A 23,468-nucleotide genomic window follows, 5' to 3' on the forward strand; every position below is an offset into this window, starting at 1 on the left:
GGTTGATTTTTTTAGTGAATGTTCCTGAAGAAAATACTGATATATATATATATATATATATATATGTAATTACTTTAGATATTTTTAGGATTTTTACTCTTTTTTATTTTAATATATACAATAATTTTCTTGCCAAATTTGGAGATTTGTTTTAAAAATTAAACCTTTAAAGGTATTATTTGAATTTTCTTCCTGAAGGTTTTGCAAATTTTTAGAAATTTGAAGAATTTTAAGCTGAATTTCTGGATTTTTTTCAGTCAAGGAAACTATATTTTCTGGTGCCTGTAAATGAGGACAACAGGAAGGTTAACTACAACTCCACTTCTCTGTAAAAACTGAATCACAAGAGGTTTAGATAACTGCACATATTTTTAGTAACTCACTTTAACAAGCATTATTTATGACAAAATTTATTCAAAAATAATTACAATCTCATGGTAATACACATACAAAATACTTTCACTAAGACTACAGTGAAATCTGTAAAGATGTGTAAACTTTCATATTCTCACAGTGTTTGCAGCTAGTGCTCAGTACAATTTATTTTCTCAAAAAGAGTCATTCAGGAGGAATGAAAAAGGAGCATTCCATCACCCTACACCGAGTACCTTTAAAACCTGGTGAGCAGCTACAGTCCAACAAACGAAAGCTTTTCAGGAGTGTTCCGACTGGTCCGTTCTTCTTCATCTTACAACAAGTGCTGTCCGGCTAAATCAGCCCGAACTGTAATCCAGCTAATCCTGAGGTGTTTTTGTGTGTTTTACTTGTCTTCCTGGTCAGTGTCCATGTAGCACAAACACAGCTGCTCCTTTCCAAGCAGGATCACAGAGTCTCCACTGCAGTGCCAGTTCAGGGACTGGACCTGAAAACCACCTAGCAGGAGAGAGAGAAGGGCAACTGTGAAGACAATGCATGTGCAAATTAACCTGTTTAAGGTGGAATAAAACGCAGAGTATTATCAGAATTCAATTCAACTTTGTTTCTAAACCACAAAAAGTTCAATGTGGTGAGAAGTTCAGTTTGGTATCTGAATAAAGTATCTTTCATAAAAGGTGCACATCCTACGTGTAAAAATTAGCACAGAAACAGCAAATACAGAATTAGGTTTTTACGCTTTCTACATTTAGATTTATATCCATCACACAAGTTTATTCGGCAGCTCAACGTTGACCCCAAACATCCATGAAGAGTCTTAGAGAATTATCATCAGCGACAAGAAGAAAAAGGAGTCCTGCAACAGCTGGTCTGAACCCCAGAGAGTCTTGATCTGAGCTTCACTGAATCAGTTTATACTGAAAGAGAAGCAACCGAGAGAGCCTAAATTCACAGAAGGTTCTCCAAGATGCTTGGGACAACTTACAGAGTGTCTAAAAAACTGTGGACCGATTAAAAGTGACCGTCCCAATTTAATACCAACCACCTTCTAATGAGCTAAACAATGATAAAATGAGCTGATTCAGAAATAGTTTTTATTAAAGGCATTATGGAGGATGGTTTTTTTTTTGTTTAATTTGTCTGATTCACATAAAATGAATATACTGACCTTTAGTGGACTTGTATGTATGGTCTCTAAAAGAATAAAAAATAAAATAAAATAACTGTGGACATGGCAGGACCTGAAAAACATCAGCCAATCGACGCGCTCGGACCGAGGCGTTTGGTTTGCTCCCTTTCCTGTCAATCAAAAATCTTCCGGCTCAGGCCTAGTTACGTAGATTACGTACGCCTTGGACTTACGTGTTTTCTGTATGTGTTGCTTTGGTATAGCTTCGTAGTTAGCTGGCGACTTGTTTTGCTCATCTTTTTTTACATAATGGCAGATAAAGATCCAGGGGGACCCAGCTGAAAAAGACAACTTCACGAGTCCTACGCAAGTTTCTGGAGGGGGGGCGTTTCTTCGTAAATCTTAAGAGGGGGGAGGTTAGAGGGGGGTGAGGGAGAGGTTGTATGTGCGCATGCTACGTTCAAAGTCGTAGGAAATTAAATCTCCTCTAATGGCTTTAAGTTGAGATAATCATCAACTTTGTCTAAGATTGTTGGTGTGAGGGTGCCTCTTCACGCAAGGACATGTGTGTTGGGTATATTTCCAGAGAACTGTCTTTTCACTTCAAGTCAATCAACACTCATCGATTTTGGACTCGTGCAGGCCAGGAGGCTGATATCTTTATACTGGAAAAAAATGGCCGTACCCTCAACGCATATGTGGGTCAGGGAAATGGCATCTTGTGTTGTGCTAGAATGACTTACTTATATTGTCAGAGGAAGAGGGGAGGACTTTAGCAAAATATGGTCACCTTTAACTGAGTTTCTCAGATGTTATGAGGCCAATTAATTTTGACAGTGGTGCTGAATTGTGGAGCTGTACGCTGCGTATTTATATCCATTTTATTTTTTCATTCTTTCACTTTTTTATTTATTTGGGGGGATTATGTTGCTTTTGGTTTGTTTCATGCTGAGTATTTTGTTAAGTTTTTCATAATATAAAGCCCAATAAAGATATTGTTTTTTAAAAAAAAAAAAGTTGAGATAATCATGTCAGATATTTATTTTTTTGGCTATATATCAAATTTTCTATGGAAAATAGATGAGAAATCACTTTCCACTAAGCTCCCCGTTCCAAAAACTCCTCTCCAGGAAGTGTGTTAATTCCAGATCACATGACCTGCTCCACATGATGTCATTTCCTCCTGAAGAAAAGACTGGCCAGACTCCAAGGCTTTCTGACTTATTTAATATAAAGTAGTCAACAGGTTTACTACAACGTCTTTAGAAATAACTTCACATTTTACTCAATTGTATGTATAATATTTAGAAGAATCTTTCTCTAAAATGCCATGTTGGTTTTAGGCCTGAAAACAGCAAAAATGTCGACTATGATACAGAAGTTGCTTTGTGCAGCTCACTAGAGTGCACTTCTCCTCTCCTACATCTTAGAACATAAGGAGCTGTGTCCTCTAGTTACCTGACAGTTCCAGTTTTTCTCATGACAAAGCCGGTTACCTTCAGCGGGGACTTGAACAGAAACGCAGCCTCCCGGGGACCACAGGTAGAGTTTGGCGTTGCCCGTACACAGAGCCAGTCGGGGGCGTAGAGGGTCCCACTGGAAGCAACGAACGGCCGAAGTCTGCTCCAGCACGGCCTGCAGGCTCATCTTCTGCATGTCCCACACCCACACAGCAGTGGCCATGTTGTCTAGGATAAAAGACATGCGGACACACGTTCAAAGCCATGAGATAGTAGCATTGTAGTTAAAAAAAAAAAAAAAAAACGAGTTCACACAAAAATCTGTTCATGAACAAGAATTTCTACACATTATGCAGTTCTCTAGGCCCACCCTGGAGGTTAAACAGCAGCACTGTGAGGTCTTACCATTCTTGGTGGCTAGATAGCGGCTGTCTGAGCTGAATGCCAGAGCGGAGATGCCAATCTTTGGGTTGGCTCGGTCTGGATCGGGTTTGACCACAGGGATTTGGACCGGCAGCGGGCTGATCTCATCTGGATAAATCAGCAGCAATTCAGAATTTAAGAACAGAAAAAAAAGTGTTACTGGACCTCAGGAGTTTTAGCGAAATGCTGACTTTAAAACGTACATTTGCTCTGGGTGTTGAAGAGAGTTGTGCCAATTGTGATGCTGTGCAGCGACATTTCGTCACTGCCAACAGCTGGCCTTTTCTCCACTTCCTTATAAACAGTCTAGAAACAAAACAAGAAGTGATAAGCAGCGAGTAATACAACTACGACGCCTTTTAAACGGCTGATTAAGGCTGAACACTTACAGCTTTTGTGCTGTCGAGAATCGCAGGGTGCTCAAACTGTGCGATTTTCTTCCACGTGATGTGATTGAGGATGCGAACCTGACATGAAGGCATGAAAAGCACTGGTCAGTTACTTTATCCTCAGATTGAGAAACTCCAGTCAAATTAAACACATTTCCAACATTCTACATCTGCAGAAATAAATAAATCTTAAAGGAGAACTCCACCAGCTGATTGAAATCTGCTGGTGTTTAAGACTTCATGTTTGAAAATGAAAGAAAATCTGGGAGTGAGAAGTTTAAAAGAGTCGATAACTTCTTCGGACACTGCGCATACTTTCTCATCGTAGCTGCCGATGGCCAGGAACTGGCTGCTCGGGCTCCAGGACACGGACTTGACGCCCAGCGACCACTCATAGGCGCTGTAGGTCGACAGTAACCGGCCGTCCAGAGAATACAGCAGCACCTTGTACTGTGGACAGGAAACACGCACATTAAGCAACAGAGCCAACAGTCGGGATGCTGTTGCTAGTACTTAAGTGTGGTGGTTTTTCAGCATACGACAGCTTTAAAAATAGCTGCACTTAGTCGATGTACTTATTGTCAAACTGCATGTTGTCACTGATCATAAGCCATGTTTGTAATGTGGTCATCCATTTATGAGCACCAAAAAATATTGTTTCCTTGTCTGAAAAAAATTCCCAAAAATTTGCAAAACCTTCAGGAAGAAAATTCCAATAATTCCATAAAAAAAAATTCCCTTAAAAGTTCTGCTTTTAAAAAAAAATAAAAAAATCCCCCAAATTTGGCAAGAAAATTCTTGTAAATATTTTCAAAAAATTAGTAAAAATCCCCCCCAAAAATCCTAAAAATACCTAAAGTGATTACATATATATCAGTAAAACTTCTAATATTTTCTTTAAGAACATTCACATAAAAATCAACCAAAATCCAGCGAATTTCGCTGGATTTTGGTTGATTTTTATGTGAATGTTCTTAAAGAAACATTTTTAGCATTTCTTTTATTCCACTAAAAAATTTTCCAAGATTTCCCAAAAATGTAGAAAATGTGGACGTCAGAGGTTTCACTGTGAAAATATACATTTTTCAATATTTTCGAACTTTAAACCAGACGGCACGAGGGTTAACCTGACTCCAAAGAACACTGATGCGTACAACATGTTTACAGGACATTGAAAACATATCATCACATTTATTTTATATATATACACCCAGTTGTCCCCATTAAATTAGGAAAAGTCATTAAATATAAAGAAAAAAAAAAGACGTCAACCATTTATTCAGTGACATTAAACATTGAATGGGGTCAAAGATAACAGGAGGGTTAATGATGTCGTACAGTACACTGGAGCATTTAGCTGTCAACCGTCCATTCTTAGCCAGATGCTTCAATTTCTGCTCTAAGCACATACGCCTTACATGAAGAGCCAATGGAGCCCAAGGTTTCCATCCCACTAAGCCATCAGCATCATTAATCTATTCCACTCTATTGTTGAAACATGAGTTTATGAGGCAGCTGACTCACCTCCAGACAGCTGTCCCACACTGCCAGCACACAGCCGTTGGGAGACCACTCCAGTCCTGCCAGGTCCTGCGTCTCCGTCTCAAAATGCTGTGAAAGGGTTCAAACCAACTTTAATTACATTTCGTTAGCTTTGGCTGCTTATTTACAGAGAAAAACACTTTTCTTTGCACAGGATTATCCTTAAATCTAGGAAAGTCAAGACAATAGATCAGCATTCTGCAAAATCAAAGGAAACTCAGACTTGAATCTGAACAATTTTGCTAGTCTCCGTGTGTCTTTGAATGCATCGGTGTGACACGCTAAATGTACCCAACTCTCCATACGTGCTCCATTGAGTCTTTATGGCAAATTATGTCTGAGATGCTTTACTAAATTGTGCTTCTACTGTCAGAGCATTATGTGCGTGCTGCTCCCGTCTCCTCCTCCTTGTTTGTTTGCGTAGTCCGTCGTCATGGAGGTGAGGAGGTCACGGGCTATTTTCTTATCCACACACAGCATCTATCGCATCTCTACATGCTTCAAGAGGGATCCTTCCTCAATCACTCTTCTTGAAATCTTTTCCATTTTCCATGCAAGATCTGTGTGACAAATTTGATCATTTCTGCTGGGAAACCCTGAGTCCAGGACATGCAGAGTCTACGGTCCAGGCATTCACACTGATGTCATTTGATAAATACAAAGTTTAAGACTGTTGCAGATCATGAATAGTTACTCAGACCAGGTACAGCATTCATGGCAGTGACCCGCGTTAGCACACTGTCACACTAACCATATTGATTGGGGAGAGTTCTTATTTGGACCTCCAAAATCCCAAGATCTCAATTCAGCATTTGTGGTATGAGCTGAGCAATAAATCCAATCTGTAGTGGTTCCACTTTGCAGATAAAGGAGCCATTCAGGGCTCCAGACTAACTTTTTTCCCTAGGAGCACAGTGGCCTCTAACTTAAAATTTTAGGAGCGCAACCAGAAAATTTAGGGGCGCACACAAAAATCGACTTGCAAAGTAAATATTCACATTTCCTCTCATTTTAACTGTATTACTGATAAATACTTGCACAGTAAATGCGGAAACTATGTTTTAAATTCACATTTTATTGTGCAGTACTTGACAAAACATAACAAGAAAAGCCCTCAGAGAGCAGTACTCCACCAAGGCTGCTCAGTTTAATTTCCGATAGATGAAATCTGTAATAAAAAAAGACCTTGTGCTGAGTACAGGCATGTGTACATTATGTATTTATACCAAATCATGTATAAATTACTCTTATAAATGTCTGTTGATCAGTTCATCAATTTTGGCAAGCCTTTGTTTCGCTAGTGTTAAAATAACCGTTCCCTTCAGGCTTTTATTTTGAAGGCATATTTTTAATGCTACGGGCTTTTATTTTGTGACCATTCCAGCAGCACAGGAAGTGTTTCTCTAAGGAGAGGTTTCTTGACATGACGAAGACGCTGCAGAAAAGTCCGAAAATCCACGTAAAGACAAAAGAAAACGGTTCCACGCTGTTGCTGTCTAGCAAAGGATGTGTCTAAACTTAGAAGCAGCTGGAATGAGGACAAGAAAGGAGGGAAGGACAGAAAGGTGAATTTGTGTTCAAAATAAGGCTGAACGTAAACGAAGGCTTTGTGAAACAGCATGGAACTTCACCGTCATTCGCCCCCCACTCTCACTCTCGCTGGTCTTCTTCTTTGGTGTTCGTCTCATTTCTTCTTCTTTTGGAGCTAATGTCGGTTGGTAAACCAGCTCATTTGCGCATTACTGTCTACTGGGCTGAAGTGTGGAGCAGAAGTTTGACATTAACAAAAAATACTCAATAGTAATTAAAAAAAAAAAATCGGCAAATTTACTGGTCGCACATGCGCGAGTAGATTTAAATTTACTCGCACTCGTTCAAATTTTGGTCGCAAAATGTGACCATTCAGTCGTAGTCTGGAGCCCTGCCATTGTAGTTGGAAAGTGCAGACGAAAACATATTAGGAAGGTGTTCATAATGTTTTGGTTCATTGTGGATCTTTCTAGCAATCTAAATTAGTGTTCATTTCACTGTTTTTTCCTGTTATAAATAGCTCAAATGTTAAAGTCATTTCAATGGCCTTAAAACTAAAAGAAAATATAATTTTCTACTTACCCTGAGTAGGTGCCAGTCGTCACACACAAACACACAAACGTAGTCTTTGCAGTCGCGGCGTTCAGCCAAGGCCATGTAGCGCCCATCTCTGCTGAAATCTACAGCTGCGGGTGAAAGAGGATGGACAAAGCTACAATTACACAGAAAACTCCTGGTTATGACAAACCGTCCAAAGTCCAGAAAACATGGCACAAGGTCAGAATTTATACAGCATGCTGCTTTATGGCCTCCATCTCTGTCAAACTGAATTATAAAAATCAAACAACTTCAAGATGCAGTTTCCTATTTAATGTCCCACTCCAGAGATGTGAAAGAAAGCTGAATTGGCATTTAATTACATGCAGGAAAAAGATCTGATATTGAAAATAACTCCATAACAGCCACATCAAACTGAGGAATAAAGTAGTCTTTGTTTTTTAAATGGCAGAAAAAGGCAACCAATGAGCTTACACACAAGTTTAAATTACTGTAATTGCTCACTAGTGTTAGTGATAACAGCAATCTATCTATAATTTCTCCTTTTTAACTTAATCTTCAAAAGGCTTTATCTCTGAAGTAGTCAAAACAACATAAAAAATAAACAATAAAATATTTACATCTTTTATCAAATCATTTTTATGCACAGTCTAGAAAAAAAAAAAAGCTCTATTCTGCTACCTGAATGCAGAACCTCATGGCCTCCTGTGCATTTCATCCATTATAATCATCTTATTCTTTGGCACCGTCCAGTCTGTGGTATGCAAATATCATGGCCGTATTATTTATATGGCCGCTCTGAAGACACATGGCCTGCTAAAGGGCATAGTATTGCATGTGGAAAATGGGGAGAGTCACAGACAATCATTTTTCCACTAGTTGCTGACAGGCCTGTTATGAGGAGCATGCCCCATTTACTGCAGAGGGGCACAGCTGTCAGCAGAGAGGACCACAGTTCGGGTTGTGCCACAAGATAAGGAACGGCATGTGATTCATGGGGCGGGCCAAGGCATTTCGACGGCCGGCCGTGTCCTCAGGTACTCTGGTATACACACATATTATCATTCTCATGCTCACCCTTCTGACACGCTTTGGGATGCTTGATGTAAGACACAGCTTTGGTGCACAAGGACCAGACGGTGACTCTGAGCTGTCACAGAAATTACAGGAAAGAAGGAAAAGAAACACAGAATTACCTTCAAGTAAAATAATGACAAAGCATTGTAGCATTAGGCGGCAGAAAGAGCACAAACACAGCCACCCCTTTTAAACCATGACAAATATCAGCTTATGTGAGCTCTATTTAACTACTGGTCTTCAATAAAAAAGTTAGAACTGATGCTGTGATTAAGGGGAGTCAAACATGCGGTCCAATCCAGCCCACAGGAAGACTTTAAAAATGACAGAGAAGACATTAACTCTAAATCTATAAATTTAAAAAACTATTTCCAGATTATGACAAGTTGTTTTGAACATAAAGTAAAATACTGGATTGCTAACTGTTCTTTTGTCATTTTGTGTCTCATTTTTGTAATATTTTGTCTTGTTTTTGTCGTTTTTCGCCTTTTTTTTGCCCGACTCATTTGTCTCATGCTGTTGTCGTTTTGCATTTCCCTTTTTGTCTCTCTTGTGTCGTTTGTCTATTTTTTGTCCTTTTGTTTCTCGTTTTTTTTCTTTTTTGTCGCTTGTGCCATTCGTCCATTTTTTTGTCATTTTGTAAATTTTTGGTTTAATTTTTTTTTTAATCTTTTTTTGTTTGGCTTCATGTCTCATTTTGTCATCTTTTTTTGTGTTGTTACTTTTTTGTCATTTTATGTCGCTTTGTAACTTTTTTTGTCAAATTTTTGCTTCGTTTAGTGCAGTTTGTCTCATTTTTTGTCATTTAGCATCTTATTTTTGTGGTATTCTGTCTTCTTTTTGTCTGACTTTCGTCATGTTGATCATAAAGTAAAATCCTCTACGGTTCAGTTCCAGATGACTAAATGTTGTGTTCCTTTGTCAACACTCTATGGTCTGGAAGTTGCAATGTATAAATGATAAACTGATTGTGGAAATTGAATTTATTTTTCTGAAGAAATTTTAGGTTGTTCATAATGTTTTGTAAAAAGATAATTCATTAAATGTGAACATTTTCAGAATGTACATTGTTGCACTAAAACAATGGAAACATTTGGAGTTGTGGTTATTTGTAGGTTACTATGCTGTGGTTTTCCTGGTCTGGATCACTTCAGATCAAATTGTGCTGAATACGGCCCCTGAACTAAAATGAGTTGGACACCCCTGCTCTAATTGATTGAGTGTTACGTAGAGCTAATTGGAGGCCAACTGAACAGCACACTAGCCTAACAAAGGCCTCCAAGTGTTGCTCTACATCCAAAGCTGTGTCTATCAGCTGCAGATCCAGACTACAGGGTTCAGCATAGTTTTCCTTCAAGAGGTAAATCTCTTTAAGGGATATGAGACATTCGCATAAAATCCCTCCATCATTACACAGATTTCCCAGTATGGTAAAGTGTGTGGAGTGTCGTCTATAAGTGTACTTCCACTGGGAGTAAACGCAGATGTTCTAGAGCTGCAGTCACTGACAAGAACGTTAAAAGGCTATCCTGATTAAATTAGGACTCGAGTACATATAAAATTAACAGACACAAAGCAACCACTCAGCGCATAGCATCAAAATGGGACCAGTCCATTTGGTAGCCAAGATGTAATGCTAGACATGTTTGCTTACAAGTGTGACAAATTAACAGCGGGACGTGCAGCCAGCGAGCTGTGTGCATTCCCACTAATGAGAAGCAGCGCCAAAGAATAACTATCTGACCACAGGTCGGCACAACAAAGAGACCGCATGTGTTAATGCTCGGTTTTGACAGCAGCCACTCAAACATCCACCGGTCTCACTTCAGCGAGATCCATGCCAAGAGAAAGCAGGTGGCGCTCGGCCAACAGCGCAGCATGTTTTGAGGACCGATATATGTGGTATCTGGGCCTTGAAGAAAAAGGCAGACACTGTTATAGAATTTGTGGTTTGTAGTTCCGTGTAGCCGCCCCAGTGTTTTTGTATCACAGAGTGAGTCAGTGATACAATCCCACTGTTAAGAATAACAGGCTGAGAGTGAACATAGAGAAATACAGCACAGTTCTGAGTAGAATAATGAACGTTACTCTACAGGGAAATCTAAAGTATTTATATAATCTAGATTCATATCTCATCATCAGCGTTCATGTCCTAGTGTGTTTTGTATTGTGTTAAAGTATTTCTGTAGTTGAGGACAGCAAGATTTTTCTTGTGTGGTTCACTCATGTCTTTGAAACTGTGACTGCCGTAATTAAACAGCTTATACTAGACTGTAATGTGGGAAATAATATAATATATATAAAACTTGTTTGTGTTGTACAGAAAAATATTTTTAGTCATGCTTTGTCTGAGAGAAAAAATGACCTTTGTATCCGCAATATACAAAACGTTTTTTTTTTTTTTTAAAGTTAACTATTTTAGCCAATATCACCCAGCTTTATTTGCAGTGTTACGGTTGCATTAACAGAAATGCCAAATTACAGGTTGAACACAAATGACGAATTGCAATTTTAGCCACTATATTATATTTAAAACCACAGGCTTGGCTCACAGTGACACTTTACTATTTTCATAACATCATTTCTGTTGCAATAATCAACTCATGACGTCACATATTCTGGACAATAATGACCGATTACTTCAAGCGTCTAAGAATGCGCAGAGCTGACACTTCTGAAGTGACACGGCTTTCATCATAGCACCCAGACAGACATTTGACCTGAGCCCAGTCTGTCAAGACATCCAGCTGTGTCGTCCCTGTAATAACGCTTGACCGCACGCTTCCTGGACATCCCCTCAAACATGATGCCATGGCAACTGACATCAACACTGTTCAAACACAAACACACTTTACACTGCTTTGGATGCCTTGAACCCACCACACAGGGGACGCAGGGAGATCAAGACCCCAAAGGCGGTGTAACTTTAAACTGGCTGGAGGACATGTAGCCTGAAGGAAATAGGTGGGAAATGCTTCTCCATGTGGGGTAGTACGCAAGAAGATCCTTAGTTGGTAAAGCGACCCTTTACATGAAGTATCCCCACCAAAGGTGAGCAGCGGCTTGGGAATGGGGGGATTATGACTTTAGGGTGGTGTGAGAAGCCAAATCTCAGCTACAACAGCTGCTGTTTATTCATCAGAAATGGATTTTGGGGTCCTGGGGTTAGCATAACTGTAGATGGTAATCAGTACCAGCTGTAATTACAGACCAGTACATCATACTTGTTTTAGTATTACTCATTATGAAATGCTTCCGAAGGTTCCTTCACACTTTTGAGGATTTTCTAAACCGAGCTGGGGGTCTACAAATTGAAATAATGTTAAGTAATATGCTTGAAAGGCCCTTTGAGACTAATTAAGAGCACTGCAAATAAACATCAACTGGCATGTTGTAGCCAGGCTAGGGCTGGGCGATATGGCCAAAAAATAGAATCTCGATTTTTTTAGTCATCTTAATAATAATAATACATTTTATTTATAGGCGCCTTTCAAGACACTCAAGGTCACCGTACAGAGGAAACAGAATAAAAACAGATTCAAAATACACAGTTTAAAACATAAGAATTTTGGACGATTACGATTTTAATGGATTTTTGTTGTTTCTTTGCGGTCTGTTTGCTATGGCTAGTGCTAGCCATGCCGCACTCCCGTAGCTGCAGCACTCTGCCCATTCTTTAGGATGCCTCTGCTGGAGGTGCTGAAAGAGGTTAGTTGTGCCGCTACTCTTCGTTTTCACAGTACTTTTTCAAACCTTGCACATGACTGTAGTTTGCTCTGTGTCAGTCTGGTCAAAGCCGAACCACTTCCATATAATCGATGGAACATGAGGCCCTTTTTTCGCGACCAACTCTTCGTCTGCTGTTCTGTCCACCATGACGGGGGTGTGAGTGTTTTGGCGGAAGGAGATGAGAGGCGGAAGCAAACGCCAGTGCACAAGTCGTGAAAGGCAGAAGAAGAATCTGTATTGTTATATATTTAAGCTCGCCTCGATTTTACGATTTGGCAAATTTTCAAATCGTCAGGTTTTAAAAGGGAGAATTAATCGAATTAATTTGATTTATCGCCCAGCCCTAAGCCAGGCTGACAAAATGGGGCAAATTTCAGTCACTACACCTCTACACATCCATTTAGTATCTATTAGCAAGTATTCAAAACAATAAAACCACAGAATTAGGGAACATTCCCAGCAGGACGGCCCATGGGCAACATGATAACCACGATCAGCTGTAGACGACACTTACTGACAGCAACCTGGAATAAAACTCATCCATCAGCCATTCCTGTTGCACACCGAGCCGAGTGTGAGAGAATGGGCAAGTGCATTTGATGCCATATAGGCCTATCTGTCAGCAGAGGATTAGCCTGTAGGCATTCCACATAGAAAGCCATCTCAAACCAATATAGCCTATTCCTCCTGTTACAGCCTCATGATTCTACCAAGGAACTGGAGCCGCTCGCAGCCCCGCATAGGGGACGGACCGGCTATTGTCCCATGCTGCAGCGCATCAGCTGTCTGCATTTACAGTTTACAGTCCAGTAGCGTTGATGCCAACAATGATACACGTTAGCAAGGCTCCAGCTGCACCAGCCAAGAATGCTAGCTAATCCGACCCCAACAATGCAAAAACCATTAGAGAAGTCAAGCTCAGCAATGCCCTTGGCTGGAGTTTTTCCACGCTCAGTTCATCACCCCTCAGTTGGTAAAGGAAGATTATCGTAGATGTGCGAGTGGCATTTCGCAAGGTCCTAAGATAAATGATTGGAATTCGAATCGGAGGCAACTTACGTAAAAGTGTCACAATACATGGGCTTGGTTCCAGCAATGTGACAGCTGTGTTTTAAGTAAAACAAAGCAGCTGAAAACTGACGTGTCTTTAAGCCTTTCACAGCATTTCTATCTGGAAGGAAATGGATGGATGTAGCTACCCCTAAAACCTCCATTAGCACCAGAGGCCAACATGCCATCATTTCCCTAATGCCGTGTCAGCTGTGAGCTCATAAATTGTAGTGTGCCTTCATTATAGATGTATCTGAAGAGAATCAGGCTGTAGTTAAACAAAACAAAGACACACGCAGAGCCAACTAAGCAGATTTACTGACACGTAGACAGACAAACACATACACAGAGGCATGATCCACACCGCAGGCAGCTGTCCCTAAACAAGTTAATATAGCAGGCTGTTTATGAGTGAGGCTGAAATTTAAGCCTGACATGAACACCCGCCTGGCACGGCCTTAATGAAATCTTGGGCTGGGGTGAAGGTAAGTTCAGTGGGCTCCTTGGCAATGTCATAACAAGTGACCACTTTTCCTGTTAATTTTGTTTCGCAATCTCAAACCGCAAAAGGATGCTCAGTAAGTTGAGTTAAAGCTTCTCACTTCTCAGAGAAGCGAATAACTGCACGTTTTTGAATCCACAGAAGCACAGATAAGAGATGTTGTGTTGTGAATCGCCATAAAAAGCTAAGGCTGGTAAACCATTAAAAAAAAATAGATGCGGCTTTAAAACAGTCTGGCCATGACAGAGTAACCACAGCAGCAGTCCAAGTCTGAACAATAATCATATCCAGCTACAGCTTCACCTGTCAGAGCAGCAGCAGCTGTGCTCACAGCAGTGGCCGTGTTCTGTCCGAGATCGGCCTTTTAAAATTAGTAATGAGCAACAAAGGCATCATGTAAAGCATCACAGCATCTCTGTTTTCCGCAGTAAGGCAGTGTACTACAAGTGGACCAACACTCCGGTTTATCGGTGACAGAAGAAACGCAAAGCTTAGTGTGAGGGAAAGCGAAAGTTAGGCAAAAGATGATCTAAGGGAACGGAAAGGAAGTGTAAGATTATGGAAAAGGTATTGCAAGGGCCTGTAAAAGCACTGAAAAGTAAAACAAAAGTTATCCAGAATAAAAGATCCCCATTGTGATATTTTAGGAGTTTTGCAGAAATATTAATAATATTAAGGTATGTTATCTGTTGCCTGAAAGCTCCAGTGTTTTCTCAGAGCCCTTTACTAGAAATATTAATTTGGAGTGGTTAGCCTGGGCAGAATTCATGCAGTCATCAATTTATTTACAATTTACCATCAATAATGTAGCTTAAAGGTTAGACTTTTGTTAATGAAGCAGTGTCATTATCTGACCTCTGTAGATCACTTTCCTCTGAAACCATTGCTTCTGGATTGCCCAGTTCTAAGAAACTTTCAATTCTTGGCGACTTTAAAATATCCAGAAAGCAACGGCTACCTTAAAGGTGGGTGAAACAAGTCCCACAAAAAATCTGAAGAGGTGCTTACAGATAGCAGTGGTATTGGGCTGCAAGCACTAGGGCTGGCCCGAATAGTGGTTTCTGGCCTCCGAATTTTTGGGCCTCATTAAAGACGAATATTCGGATACCAAAATTAATATCCGGATAGTGCCGTAGCGAACGAATATTCGGATTTTCGGGATATCCGGGTCCAGCCCTAGCAACCACCACCTCATTTTTAATATAATCTGCGTACTAAATTCTACATTAGTACAGGTTAATAAAATGCACATTGATTCATGCGCAAAGTCATTAAACCACTTGATTTATTGGAAGCATTCACAAAAAATAACAGAAGTCTACTTTTTTAAGATGTACGTTGAAGGAAAAAATGTCAACACTAAAACATTTAGGAAAACAAGCACTTTTAACACTGAACCTTCAACAGTGTCCCCACATGTGCTCAAAGATCAGATGACTGAAAGTGAATTCACGCGCTGACTGACTTCAGCTGTACTGTTCTGTGCAGATGCCATGTCTCCTCAGGGAAAGAAACTGCATTCTTTTCCATCCCGTTCCTTTTTTTGGCAGATTCAGACAGACACAAAGCGGTCATGCCACAGACATCTTGCACTCTCTGCACCCGTCTCCAGACCAGACACAGTAGTATGCTGGGCCACAACACCTGTCAAGTGATTCCTGGAGTCAGGTTCAGCGTGACAGACGTGCCCCCCCCCGACAACACATGCTTAGTATGGAGTGAATGTAAAACAGGAATTATGAGGCAAAGACATCTTTATTAGTCTGATTGTAGACTTGCATAAACTACACCAAACATCTCTTAACTATCCTGAGCTGTGCAAACGGAAAAGTCTACAGTACTTTTAACATATTATTCATTTCAAGTATCTAATGGAATGGAATGAAATCTCTCTGGTAGCACATATGTAGATGTGAATCACTGTTCTGTCAAAGGAAGTGAGAATGAAACAATTTTCAGTAGTCTCACCTACCACCGAGTAGTAATTCTGTTTTACTGAAATAAACTGAAAACTAACTAATAGACTTGACCTACTCTTACAGTTAGTGTGAACCAAGATTAGAGTCTGGGCTCTTCACTTTTGTATCCATCACAGACACATGCTATGTCAATTATATTTTATTAACGTTGTCTGGATCACAGTTTGCCAACTGTAAAATGTAACCCTCATCATATATCATGGTCACAGATTTATTTTTTTTAAAGACAGATTTCCTTATTGATCCGTGTAACATTTGGATGCTCCTTGTATCTTCATAATGACAAAGAAAAAAGGGTCTCAAACTTTTATTATCCAGATTTTTTGATTAGCTTCCAAATTGACCATTTTTTTCTCAGTTTTATTTGCAATTGTTCACATTTGGGTTGCTGCTGGATATTATTTTTTTCAATTATAATAATATAAAATTACTCAATATTTTCATTTTCTGCATTTTCCACTTGTGGCCGGCCTTACAGCCATCCAAGCAGTAGCCTACTGTATAGCACATCTGACCATGCAATGTTTTTCATTGATAAAATTTGAGAGACTACGTATCGACTATAGAATCCTACACCCTCTGGACTGGCTCAAAAAGGTATTTCAAGGCTGCTGCTATGTTTAATCTGGACCGCTATAACAATACATTGACCAGAAGCTTCGGTCCGTGAGTAATGTTTACATACGTCTCCTAACTGTCCCAAAAGCAGGCCAGTCAATAAATTATTGCATGGTCAGATGTACTATATATGCAATGCCACCGCACTGCTTGGCCCAGAATGGGAATGGTGTTGTCCAACCGAAAGTGCAGAACAAAGAACTGACCAATTTGAATTTGTCAAATCATTGAGAAGGAGGTTCCTCTCAATCCAAAGTTATGCTTACTGAATATTTTTCCTGATGACTTTGTGACCTCCAAGAATGAAAAATCTCTACTAAGTATCTGTTTTTTGGAGGCTAAAAGATGTATAGCCAGTTCATGGAAAAGGGATAAACCTTGTACCACCTCACAATGGTTAAAGGGGAAGTCTTTTTATTTGGCTCTAGAAAAGATCAGTTTATCCTCTAAAAATAAGCTTGACAAGTTTTGGAAGATATGGAAAGTTTTTTGTAATTTCCTTGAGCAAACGGACGTCAGGGTTGATGGCTGGAATGATGATCTGACCTGAAGTCTCTCATCTTTCCATTGTGTTTTATTTTAGTATTATAAATGTTTAAACTTATGTACATGTATGTGTGTGGGTGGATGGTAATATGTGTATACTATTATTATTTTTATTTGTATTTATTTATTTTTATTAGTATTATTAATGTAATAATTTACTTTTCTTTGTATACCACTTCTAATGATTTTTTATCTACTTTATTCTTTTTTCCCCTCTTTCTTTTTCATCATTACTGCTATTGTTATTGCTTATATGTGCCTTCATGTTCTGTGTCGTTTGTTGTTGGTAAAATTGCAAAATGCGCAATAAATATATGTTTTTTTTAAAAAAGAATATTGAATATTATTTTATATTTTTGTTAAAAAATGGAATTCTGAGGCAAGAACCCAAATATGATCAATGAGACACCTTTGTTATTATTATTTGTGATGTAATTGTAAAATAATGGGTAATGTAAGCTTCAAACCCACTTTTAACAAAAAAAAGGCAACATTTACCTTTAAAAAAAACAGTTTAGGTAAAAGTAAACATGAGCATTGGCCGATTTATAGATATAAAATTTTATTTTTTTTAAACTCTCAACATCAGCTTTGAAAGTACAAAGACGGGGCGTAAACACGTAGATTGATTTATGGCACACATTGACACGAGGGCCAAAAACAGCACCAGTCTAGTGGCCTCTAACTGTGAACAGGACCCATAACAAAAGTTTATAAGCAGGCAAAGGACAGAAATGGAATGCACCAAAAATAATCTCCTTCATAAAACTGTACACGTGCACTTCTTCATGCAATTATAAACATAAATCACATCATCAACTTTCAAGTATCCACACGAGAACAAGCCTTATATTCTGCCCACTACAAGTGCAAAAGCATGAATACCGATCTGCACGTGGAAGACGACAGCTACACGACTGCTGGCTGCACAGTCGATTCAACGAACGATGAAAATCTGACAATTCCTGAAATTAGAAGCCAAGAAGCACAACGTTGCTGATGATCGTCTGCTAATATGTACATGTCTGATGAAACCACACTCACAGATTTTTATAGTGGATATGAGTGCAGATGGAGGAGAGGTGTGTGGAGAGGAGTTGAGGTGGAGAAGGTGCAGAGTGTTTTGCAGCTGGCTAGCACTGTGTCTCTGGTGTGTTCCTATCATGCACCTTTATGCGAATGCAGTATGAAAATAATGTAAAAATCACACTTGGTAACAAATGTACAGTAGTATAGTGTTACCTTCTACCAATTATGCATAATGTGGATGCACTCTGGTTTACATGTCTCTAACTTATAAATAACTGCTGCTGATGCCAAAGTCAATACAGTAATTCTGGATGAAAATCATGGAAATGTGAGCTCAGCTATCAGAGGCTGCCACCAAAATTAATGCATGCTGGCATCCTCCTTTCTTTTCAGCAGCACTACGATGCATTTGTTAACTGACTGCACAGGAGTGTGGGCTGCTTTGCACTATTTAGGACTGGGAATGCGGTGATAAGCCAGAAGTCGATGGAATCACTGCAGTCAGCTGTAAGCGGATAATAAGTAACGGCTCAACAATAAATCACACATGTAAATGGTTTTGTGATGTTAGTCTGCCTGTGTCTTATACAACAGATAGCTGGTTATGGAATAATTGGTGTCTTACTACAAACACTATAAACCCCAACTGGCAGGAATATGTTTAAATAAGAGATGGTGGTATGAAGGAAAATGCAATATATGTAAGCATCATTAGGATAACTTCTATTTCAAACATCAAAACGTTAAAAATGTACGCAAACAGTTTCCATCAAGTTTGTTCTTATGAAATCCCAACTTTTCCATAGGAAGCTGCCGACACAAACCTTGCCAGCAAGTTGATTTCTCGCGATATTTGTGAGTTCACAAATCTCTCAAGAAAAGATATTGTGGAGTACTATCAAGTACTACACAATTATTAATCCAGCTATTGCCAGGTTATGCCTACACCTGTTTCGGGCCCCACTTTTGGGTACATGACCGTTACAAATGAGACCCCACCTCAGATCAAGTTCAAACCTCCTGTTGCATAGCTTTATGGTGGCTATACAGTGAGGAGTGAACTTTGATCAAAACTTCTGCTCAAAATAAGAATAGAAGAAGTTACATCTGCCGTTTTTCTTGAGTGGAAGCTACTTTTAGTCGCTTGCTTGCTTCTACAGTGTGATCTGGGATTTATATCACAGCATGGCAACTACAGATTTCACAGAATGAAAGACGTGTGACCAAATTTGACTGTTTTATTTAATAATAGTAGATTTATGGCACAATATACACTGAGCAGTTCAGTCAGGATACATTTTACTTTTTTATTTAAAAAATACTGATTTTAAGGTGAATAATGAATTATTTTAAGGAAGTAAGGAATTAGTTGTGAAGTAAAATAAAATGGGATGGGGACTGTGAGAGTAGATGATTTGGAAAATCTAGACACCATGTATTTTGTATATCATTATTGTTATTATTTCTGTCCTTTTTTTATTATTATGATTATTATTATGTATTCAGTTTGTTTTATTGTCTTTTTATTGTGGAATTTCATTTTGTTATTATAAGGCAATAGTTTTGAAGTACAATTAATGTGTTTGTTCTACTGTTCTGTTATTTTAATGTTCTAAAAAGCAATAAAAAGTGAATTACAAAAAAAAAAAAACACATACTATTCAGACTTTGACAGACTTGTTGACTTGTTTATAGAACTGTTGCCTGACTACATCTTTATATCGCCGTTTTTATCATTTTTCCTTCACTGTTTACAATTGTGATATTTTTATGAGCACTAAAACATCATTAAAAGGACTCGCTGCCAAAGAAAATACCAGACCTACATCGGAAGGGCAGATATACATTGCACCCATGCTCCAGAGGTAGTTGAGAGCCATGTATGACAGGACGCTAACAGGAGGGGAGCTATGAAATCAGGCTGAATACATGCCGCAGGTGGGGGCAGGAGGGGGGACGTAGGGGCGGTCAAGAAAGGCTCTGGTGTCTGGCTATTTTCAGGACCCCCCTTCCTTACGGGCCAGCAACAGTTGAAACCAGACGAGCATATGCATAAACACACTTCCATGTGCATGAATGCACGTACACACGCACAAACCGACTTCACACTTACATGGAACTCGGTGGTGTTGAGAATGTGACGTCCGTCTGGACTCCAGCGTGAGGAGACTAGTCCTATTGAGCCCTCATCAATCTTGCAGTGCCAGTCTGGCTGTTCCAGAGACCACACCTGAAGAACAAGGCAGAGAAGAGGGAGAGTGACGGAAGGACAGCAATCAGCCAGCATTGATGACATCCTTCATGCTCGTCCTGCTTCCTCCTCAACTTAATTTCGAACAGTAAGAAACACTCAAGAATCAGAAACCATGAAAGACTGGCGCTGGATACCCCTTCAAAGGTAAGCTACTTGCATTATGATGGACATGAAACTGAAATTACACAAGTTTGGAAAACTGGTCACCACTGTAGTAATAATTACGGCAACTTAGCATTCATTTCTTTTTATAGAGAGATTTAAATTAATTCAAAAGTAGGACATCATCTAAATAAATAAGAATGAATAGGACTATTTTTATATATTTCAGCCTTCAAAAATAAAGAGGACCCACTGATTAAAAAAAAGAAGGCAGGAGCAATAAACAGCATAGTTCTAGATTAAATGAAATGACAGATGGTGAATGCATTCAGGCAACATAATGTAAATGAATGATAACTGTATGTGTTGAAACACTAATTTCTCCTGTATCTCTGCGTTAAATGCTGAATTTCATTTGAGACAGCATTCTCTAGCTCTGACGTGAATCACTTTACGTGTTTGTGTGGTCTCGATATTTAATCCAAGCCAGAACACAAAGAATATATACAATCAGTTTAACAGTTTAAACACACACTTAAGCCCCCAGTGAGGTTTATTCATATAGAACAAAGTCTAAAGCTTAAAGATACATGCAGAATTTGACATTTTTCTCAATCCAAGTGGCTCTGCCGTGTCGCAAAGTGCTGTTCAAGATGTTGAGAAAGATTTTAATAACTTGACCATTTTTTAAAAAAAGGAAACAAAATGTAAGTTTTGCGATTTTCGTATCTTAAGTAGCTACACAAAATTTACTCAAACTTACAACACTAACAGTTAAGATGCAGAACATTTATTATTTTTGCATTTGAATACAGAATTTCTCAGTTGGGGGGAATTATTGGCACTGTCAGTAAATGCCTTTTAATACTTCATTGGCACACATTGAGCACAAATAAAATCCAGACAGCACTGCTCCCTTCAGTATCAAATTTATAATTATACTCTATGAAGACAAGACTCCATAAAACATTTTTTAAAAGGAAAACTTATTGTATCACCATGAAGTCTTAAATGGGCAGACTGATCGCCTGCTTTTACACCACATGCCGAGTCCTCTTTTCACAACCTACCTGCACCAGTCCTCTGTTGTACATGGCACAGAGAATAAACAGAGAGTCAGAAGACCACTCCATGTGAGATACTTGGTCCAGGCATGTGTACAGCTGCAGGATCTGCAAGGTGCTCACATCTCGCACCACCAGCCTGTACTGCACACAGGTAGCCTGATGAGAGCAGCAGAAAAGAACAAGACCGCCTTCATTTTCATCCTTGGGAACAGAGTAATATTTCTGCTGCATTATGTAACTCAACCACAGCATTACAAAGAAACACTTACCAAATACTTTCCATCTGGGGAAACTTTACAAAGCTGGTTGGTTTGCTTGAAGACTTCAGAGAAATTCATCTTACAATCACAACTGTTCCTTTACGAGAAAAAAAAATGCCGTTATTATTATTGCAGTTTAAAAAAATATATACATAATTTCATTTTTTAAAATGTTAAACCCTAACCTGTGAGGTGGTCTCCATCAAGATCACATTAGGACCAAAGTGATTGTAAAATATCACGCACCTTACAGAGTTTACACAACTGTTCTCTTACTACTTGTCACTTTAAATCATGGTGTCTCGAAATGTGTATAAACACATTTAAAATTTCTTTAGATTATAAAATTCAGAGTGTTTTTTATAGCATTGTGCAGCAAGTTTTTCAGAGTATACACTAAACTTTAATGTTGCTAATCTGCTTGTCTTGTCTTTTTGTTATATGTAAGCTGCTCAACACTTGTCACTTTTTGTCTCATTTTTGTCATGTTTCGATTTTTTTGTCCCTTTGTAAGTTTTTTCGTCAAATTTTCTGTCTCTGTTTTGTTTTGTGTCATTTGTCTAATTTTTTGTAATTTTGCGTTTCGTTTTTGTCATTTTGCGTCTCATTTTTTAAACACTGTCATGTTTTTGTTGTTTTTTATTTTGTCATACTTTTGTCGTTTTGATCATAAAGTGAAATACTAGATTGTTCAGTTCCAAACACCTGGGACTAAATGTTTTCTTCCTTTGTAGACACTCTGATCTGCAAGTTGTAATGTGTAAATTATAAAGTCAGACATAATATTGCTGAAATTTCACTTATTTTTCTTCAGAAATATCAGGTTGTTCGTAACAATTGGAAAAAGACAGTTCCTTAAATGTGAACATTTTCAGAATGTAGTTTTTTGTAGTAATACAAAGGAAAAATTTGGAGTTTGACACCTCTGATCAATCTATACTAATTTTCCTGCCTACGACTCTTCCAACCTAATGCAGTTTTCAAATATTAACACTTGATGGCGCCATATGCCCAACAAATAGCCTCGTTTCACCCAGGAGGCATATTGATTAAGCAGACACACAAACAGTTTGTTCTCTCATAACACGAGTCATTACGTATGGAAATTACTGATCTGCATTTAGTCTGTCTGATAGCAATACGTCAACAGAGAGAATGAGCAACAAGTCGCTAACTTAAGTTAGCCTAACGAGCTGACTCGCAATTCTAATAAGCAACTGGAGCAAAATAAAGCCTCCATTAACAGTTCTACTCTTAAATCCAACATATTTAACCAGTGGACACGGAAAAGCGAGCACTGCATGCTAACGGTAAACTTAGTTGCTCGGCTAGCTGTCACTGGGTTCACCGCTAGCATACAAAGCTACCAACAAGTTAGCAGGCTACGTTAGCAACCCGTCAAAACTCTACTATCAAAGGCAACACTTACTTCTAACGGCAATTGTGCTGTTTGCGTCGATTAATGGGAAACTCGAAAAGTCCCACAAGCCATTCAGATGGCGTTTTTTCTCCTCATGACTGCCTTCGGGGTGCAAACACTGTTCTGTATCTAACTGTTGGGACTTTATTTGTATGGATCATGACAACGCACCGCTGTTGTCCAATCAGCGTCTGTCTGTAACGCGTTGCATCTCGGGAAACGCAGTTTTTATGTTTTGCGTTCTGCGTGTGTTAGATTGTGTGTGTGTGTGCACCGAATTAGTACAAACCCATAGGTGTCAGTGTTTTATTTTTATTACAGACTATTTAGCTTGGAATTTAGCAGTTTGGTGAATATTGGGAGCGTTTTGATATATTTTCCTTAATCTAAACTCTATCCTGTTATTTCATTCTAAATCACTTTAAGGGT

The 23,468-nt window shown here is 39.0% G+C and overlaps 1 protein-coding gene across 1 annotated transcript; it reads right to left on the bottom strand.

Annotated features, from left to right (window-relative positions):
* Positions 1-394: 394 nt before the first annotated feature.
* wrap73 (WD repeat containing, antisense to TP73) lies at positions 395-23,219 on the bottom strand. The gene is made up of 13 exons (XM_022198808.2): positions 23,049-23,219; positions 21,629-21,716; positions 21,363-21,515; positions 20,050-20,166; positions 8,484-8,556; positions 7,431-7,534; positions 5,301-5,387; positions 4,092-4,226; positions 3,777-3,854; positions 3,591-3,693; positions 3,370-3,495; positions 3,001-3,192; positions 395-873 (listed from the first exon to the last, which is right to left on the bottom strand). Exons 2-13 carry the CDS (start codon positions 21,695-21,697, stop codon positions 761-763), a joined length of 1,350 nt encoding a protein of 449 aa, XP_022054500.2. The 5' UTR covers positions 21,698-21,716; positions 23,049-23,219; the 3' UTR covers positions 395-760.
* Between the last annotated feature and the right edge of the window lie 249 nt (positions 23,220-23,468).

The sequence above is a fragment of the Acanthochromis polyacanthus genome, chromosome 6, assembly GCF_021347895.1.
Source record: "Acanthochromis polyacanthus isolate Apoly-LR-REF ecotype Palm Island chromosome 6, KAUST_Apoly_ChrSc, whole genome shotgun sequence".
Lineage (NCBI taxonomy): Eukaryota > Metazoa > Chordata > Actinopteri > Pomacentridae > Acanthochromis > Acanthochromis polyacanthus.

Bases quoted from the DNA above. Each gene is read 5' to 3' on its own strand.
- wrap73 (XM_022198808.2), bottom strand. From the start codon at position 21,697: ATGAATTTCTCTGAAGTCTTCAAGCAAACCAACCAGCTTTGTAAAGTT. The intron at 21,516-21,628 runs GTAAGTGTTTCT...TGCTCTCATCAG, and splicing joins CCCCAGATGGAAAGTATTTG to GCTACCTGTGTGCAGTACAG. The intron at 874-3,000 runs GTAACCGGCTTT...CTCTCCTGCTAG, and splicing joins TGTTCAAGTCCCCGCTGAAG to GTGGTTTTCAGGTCCAGTCC.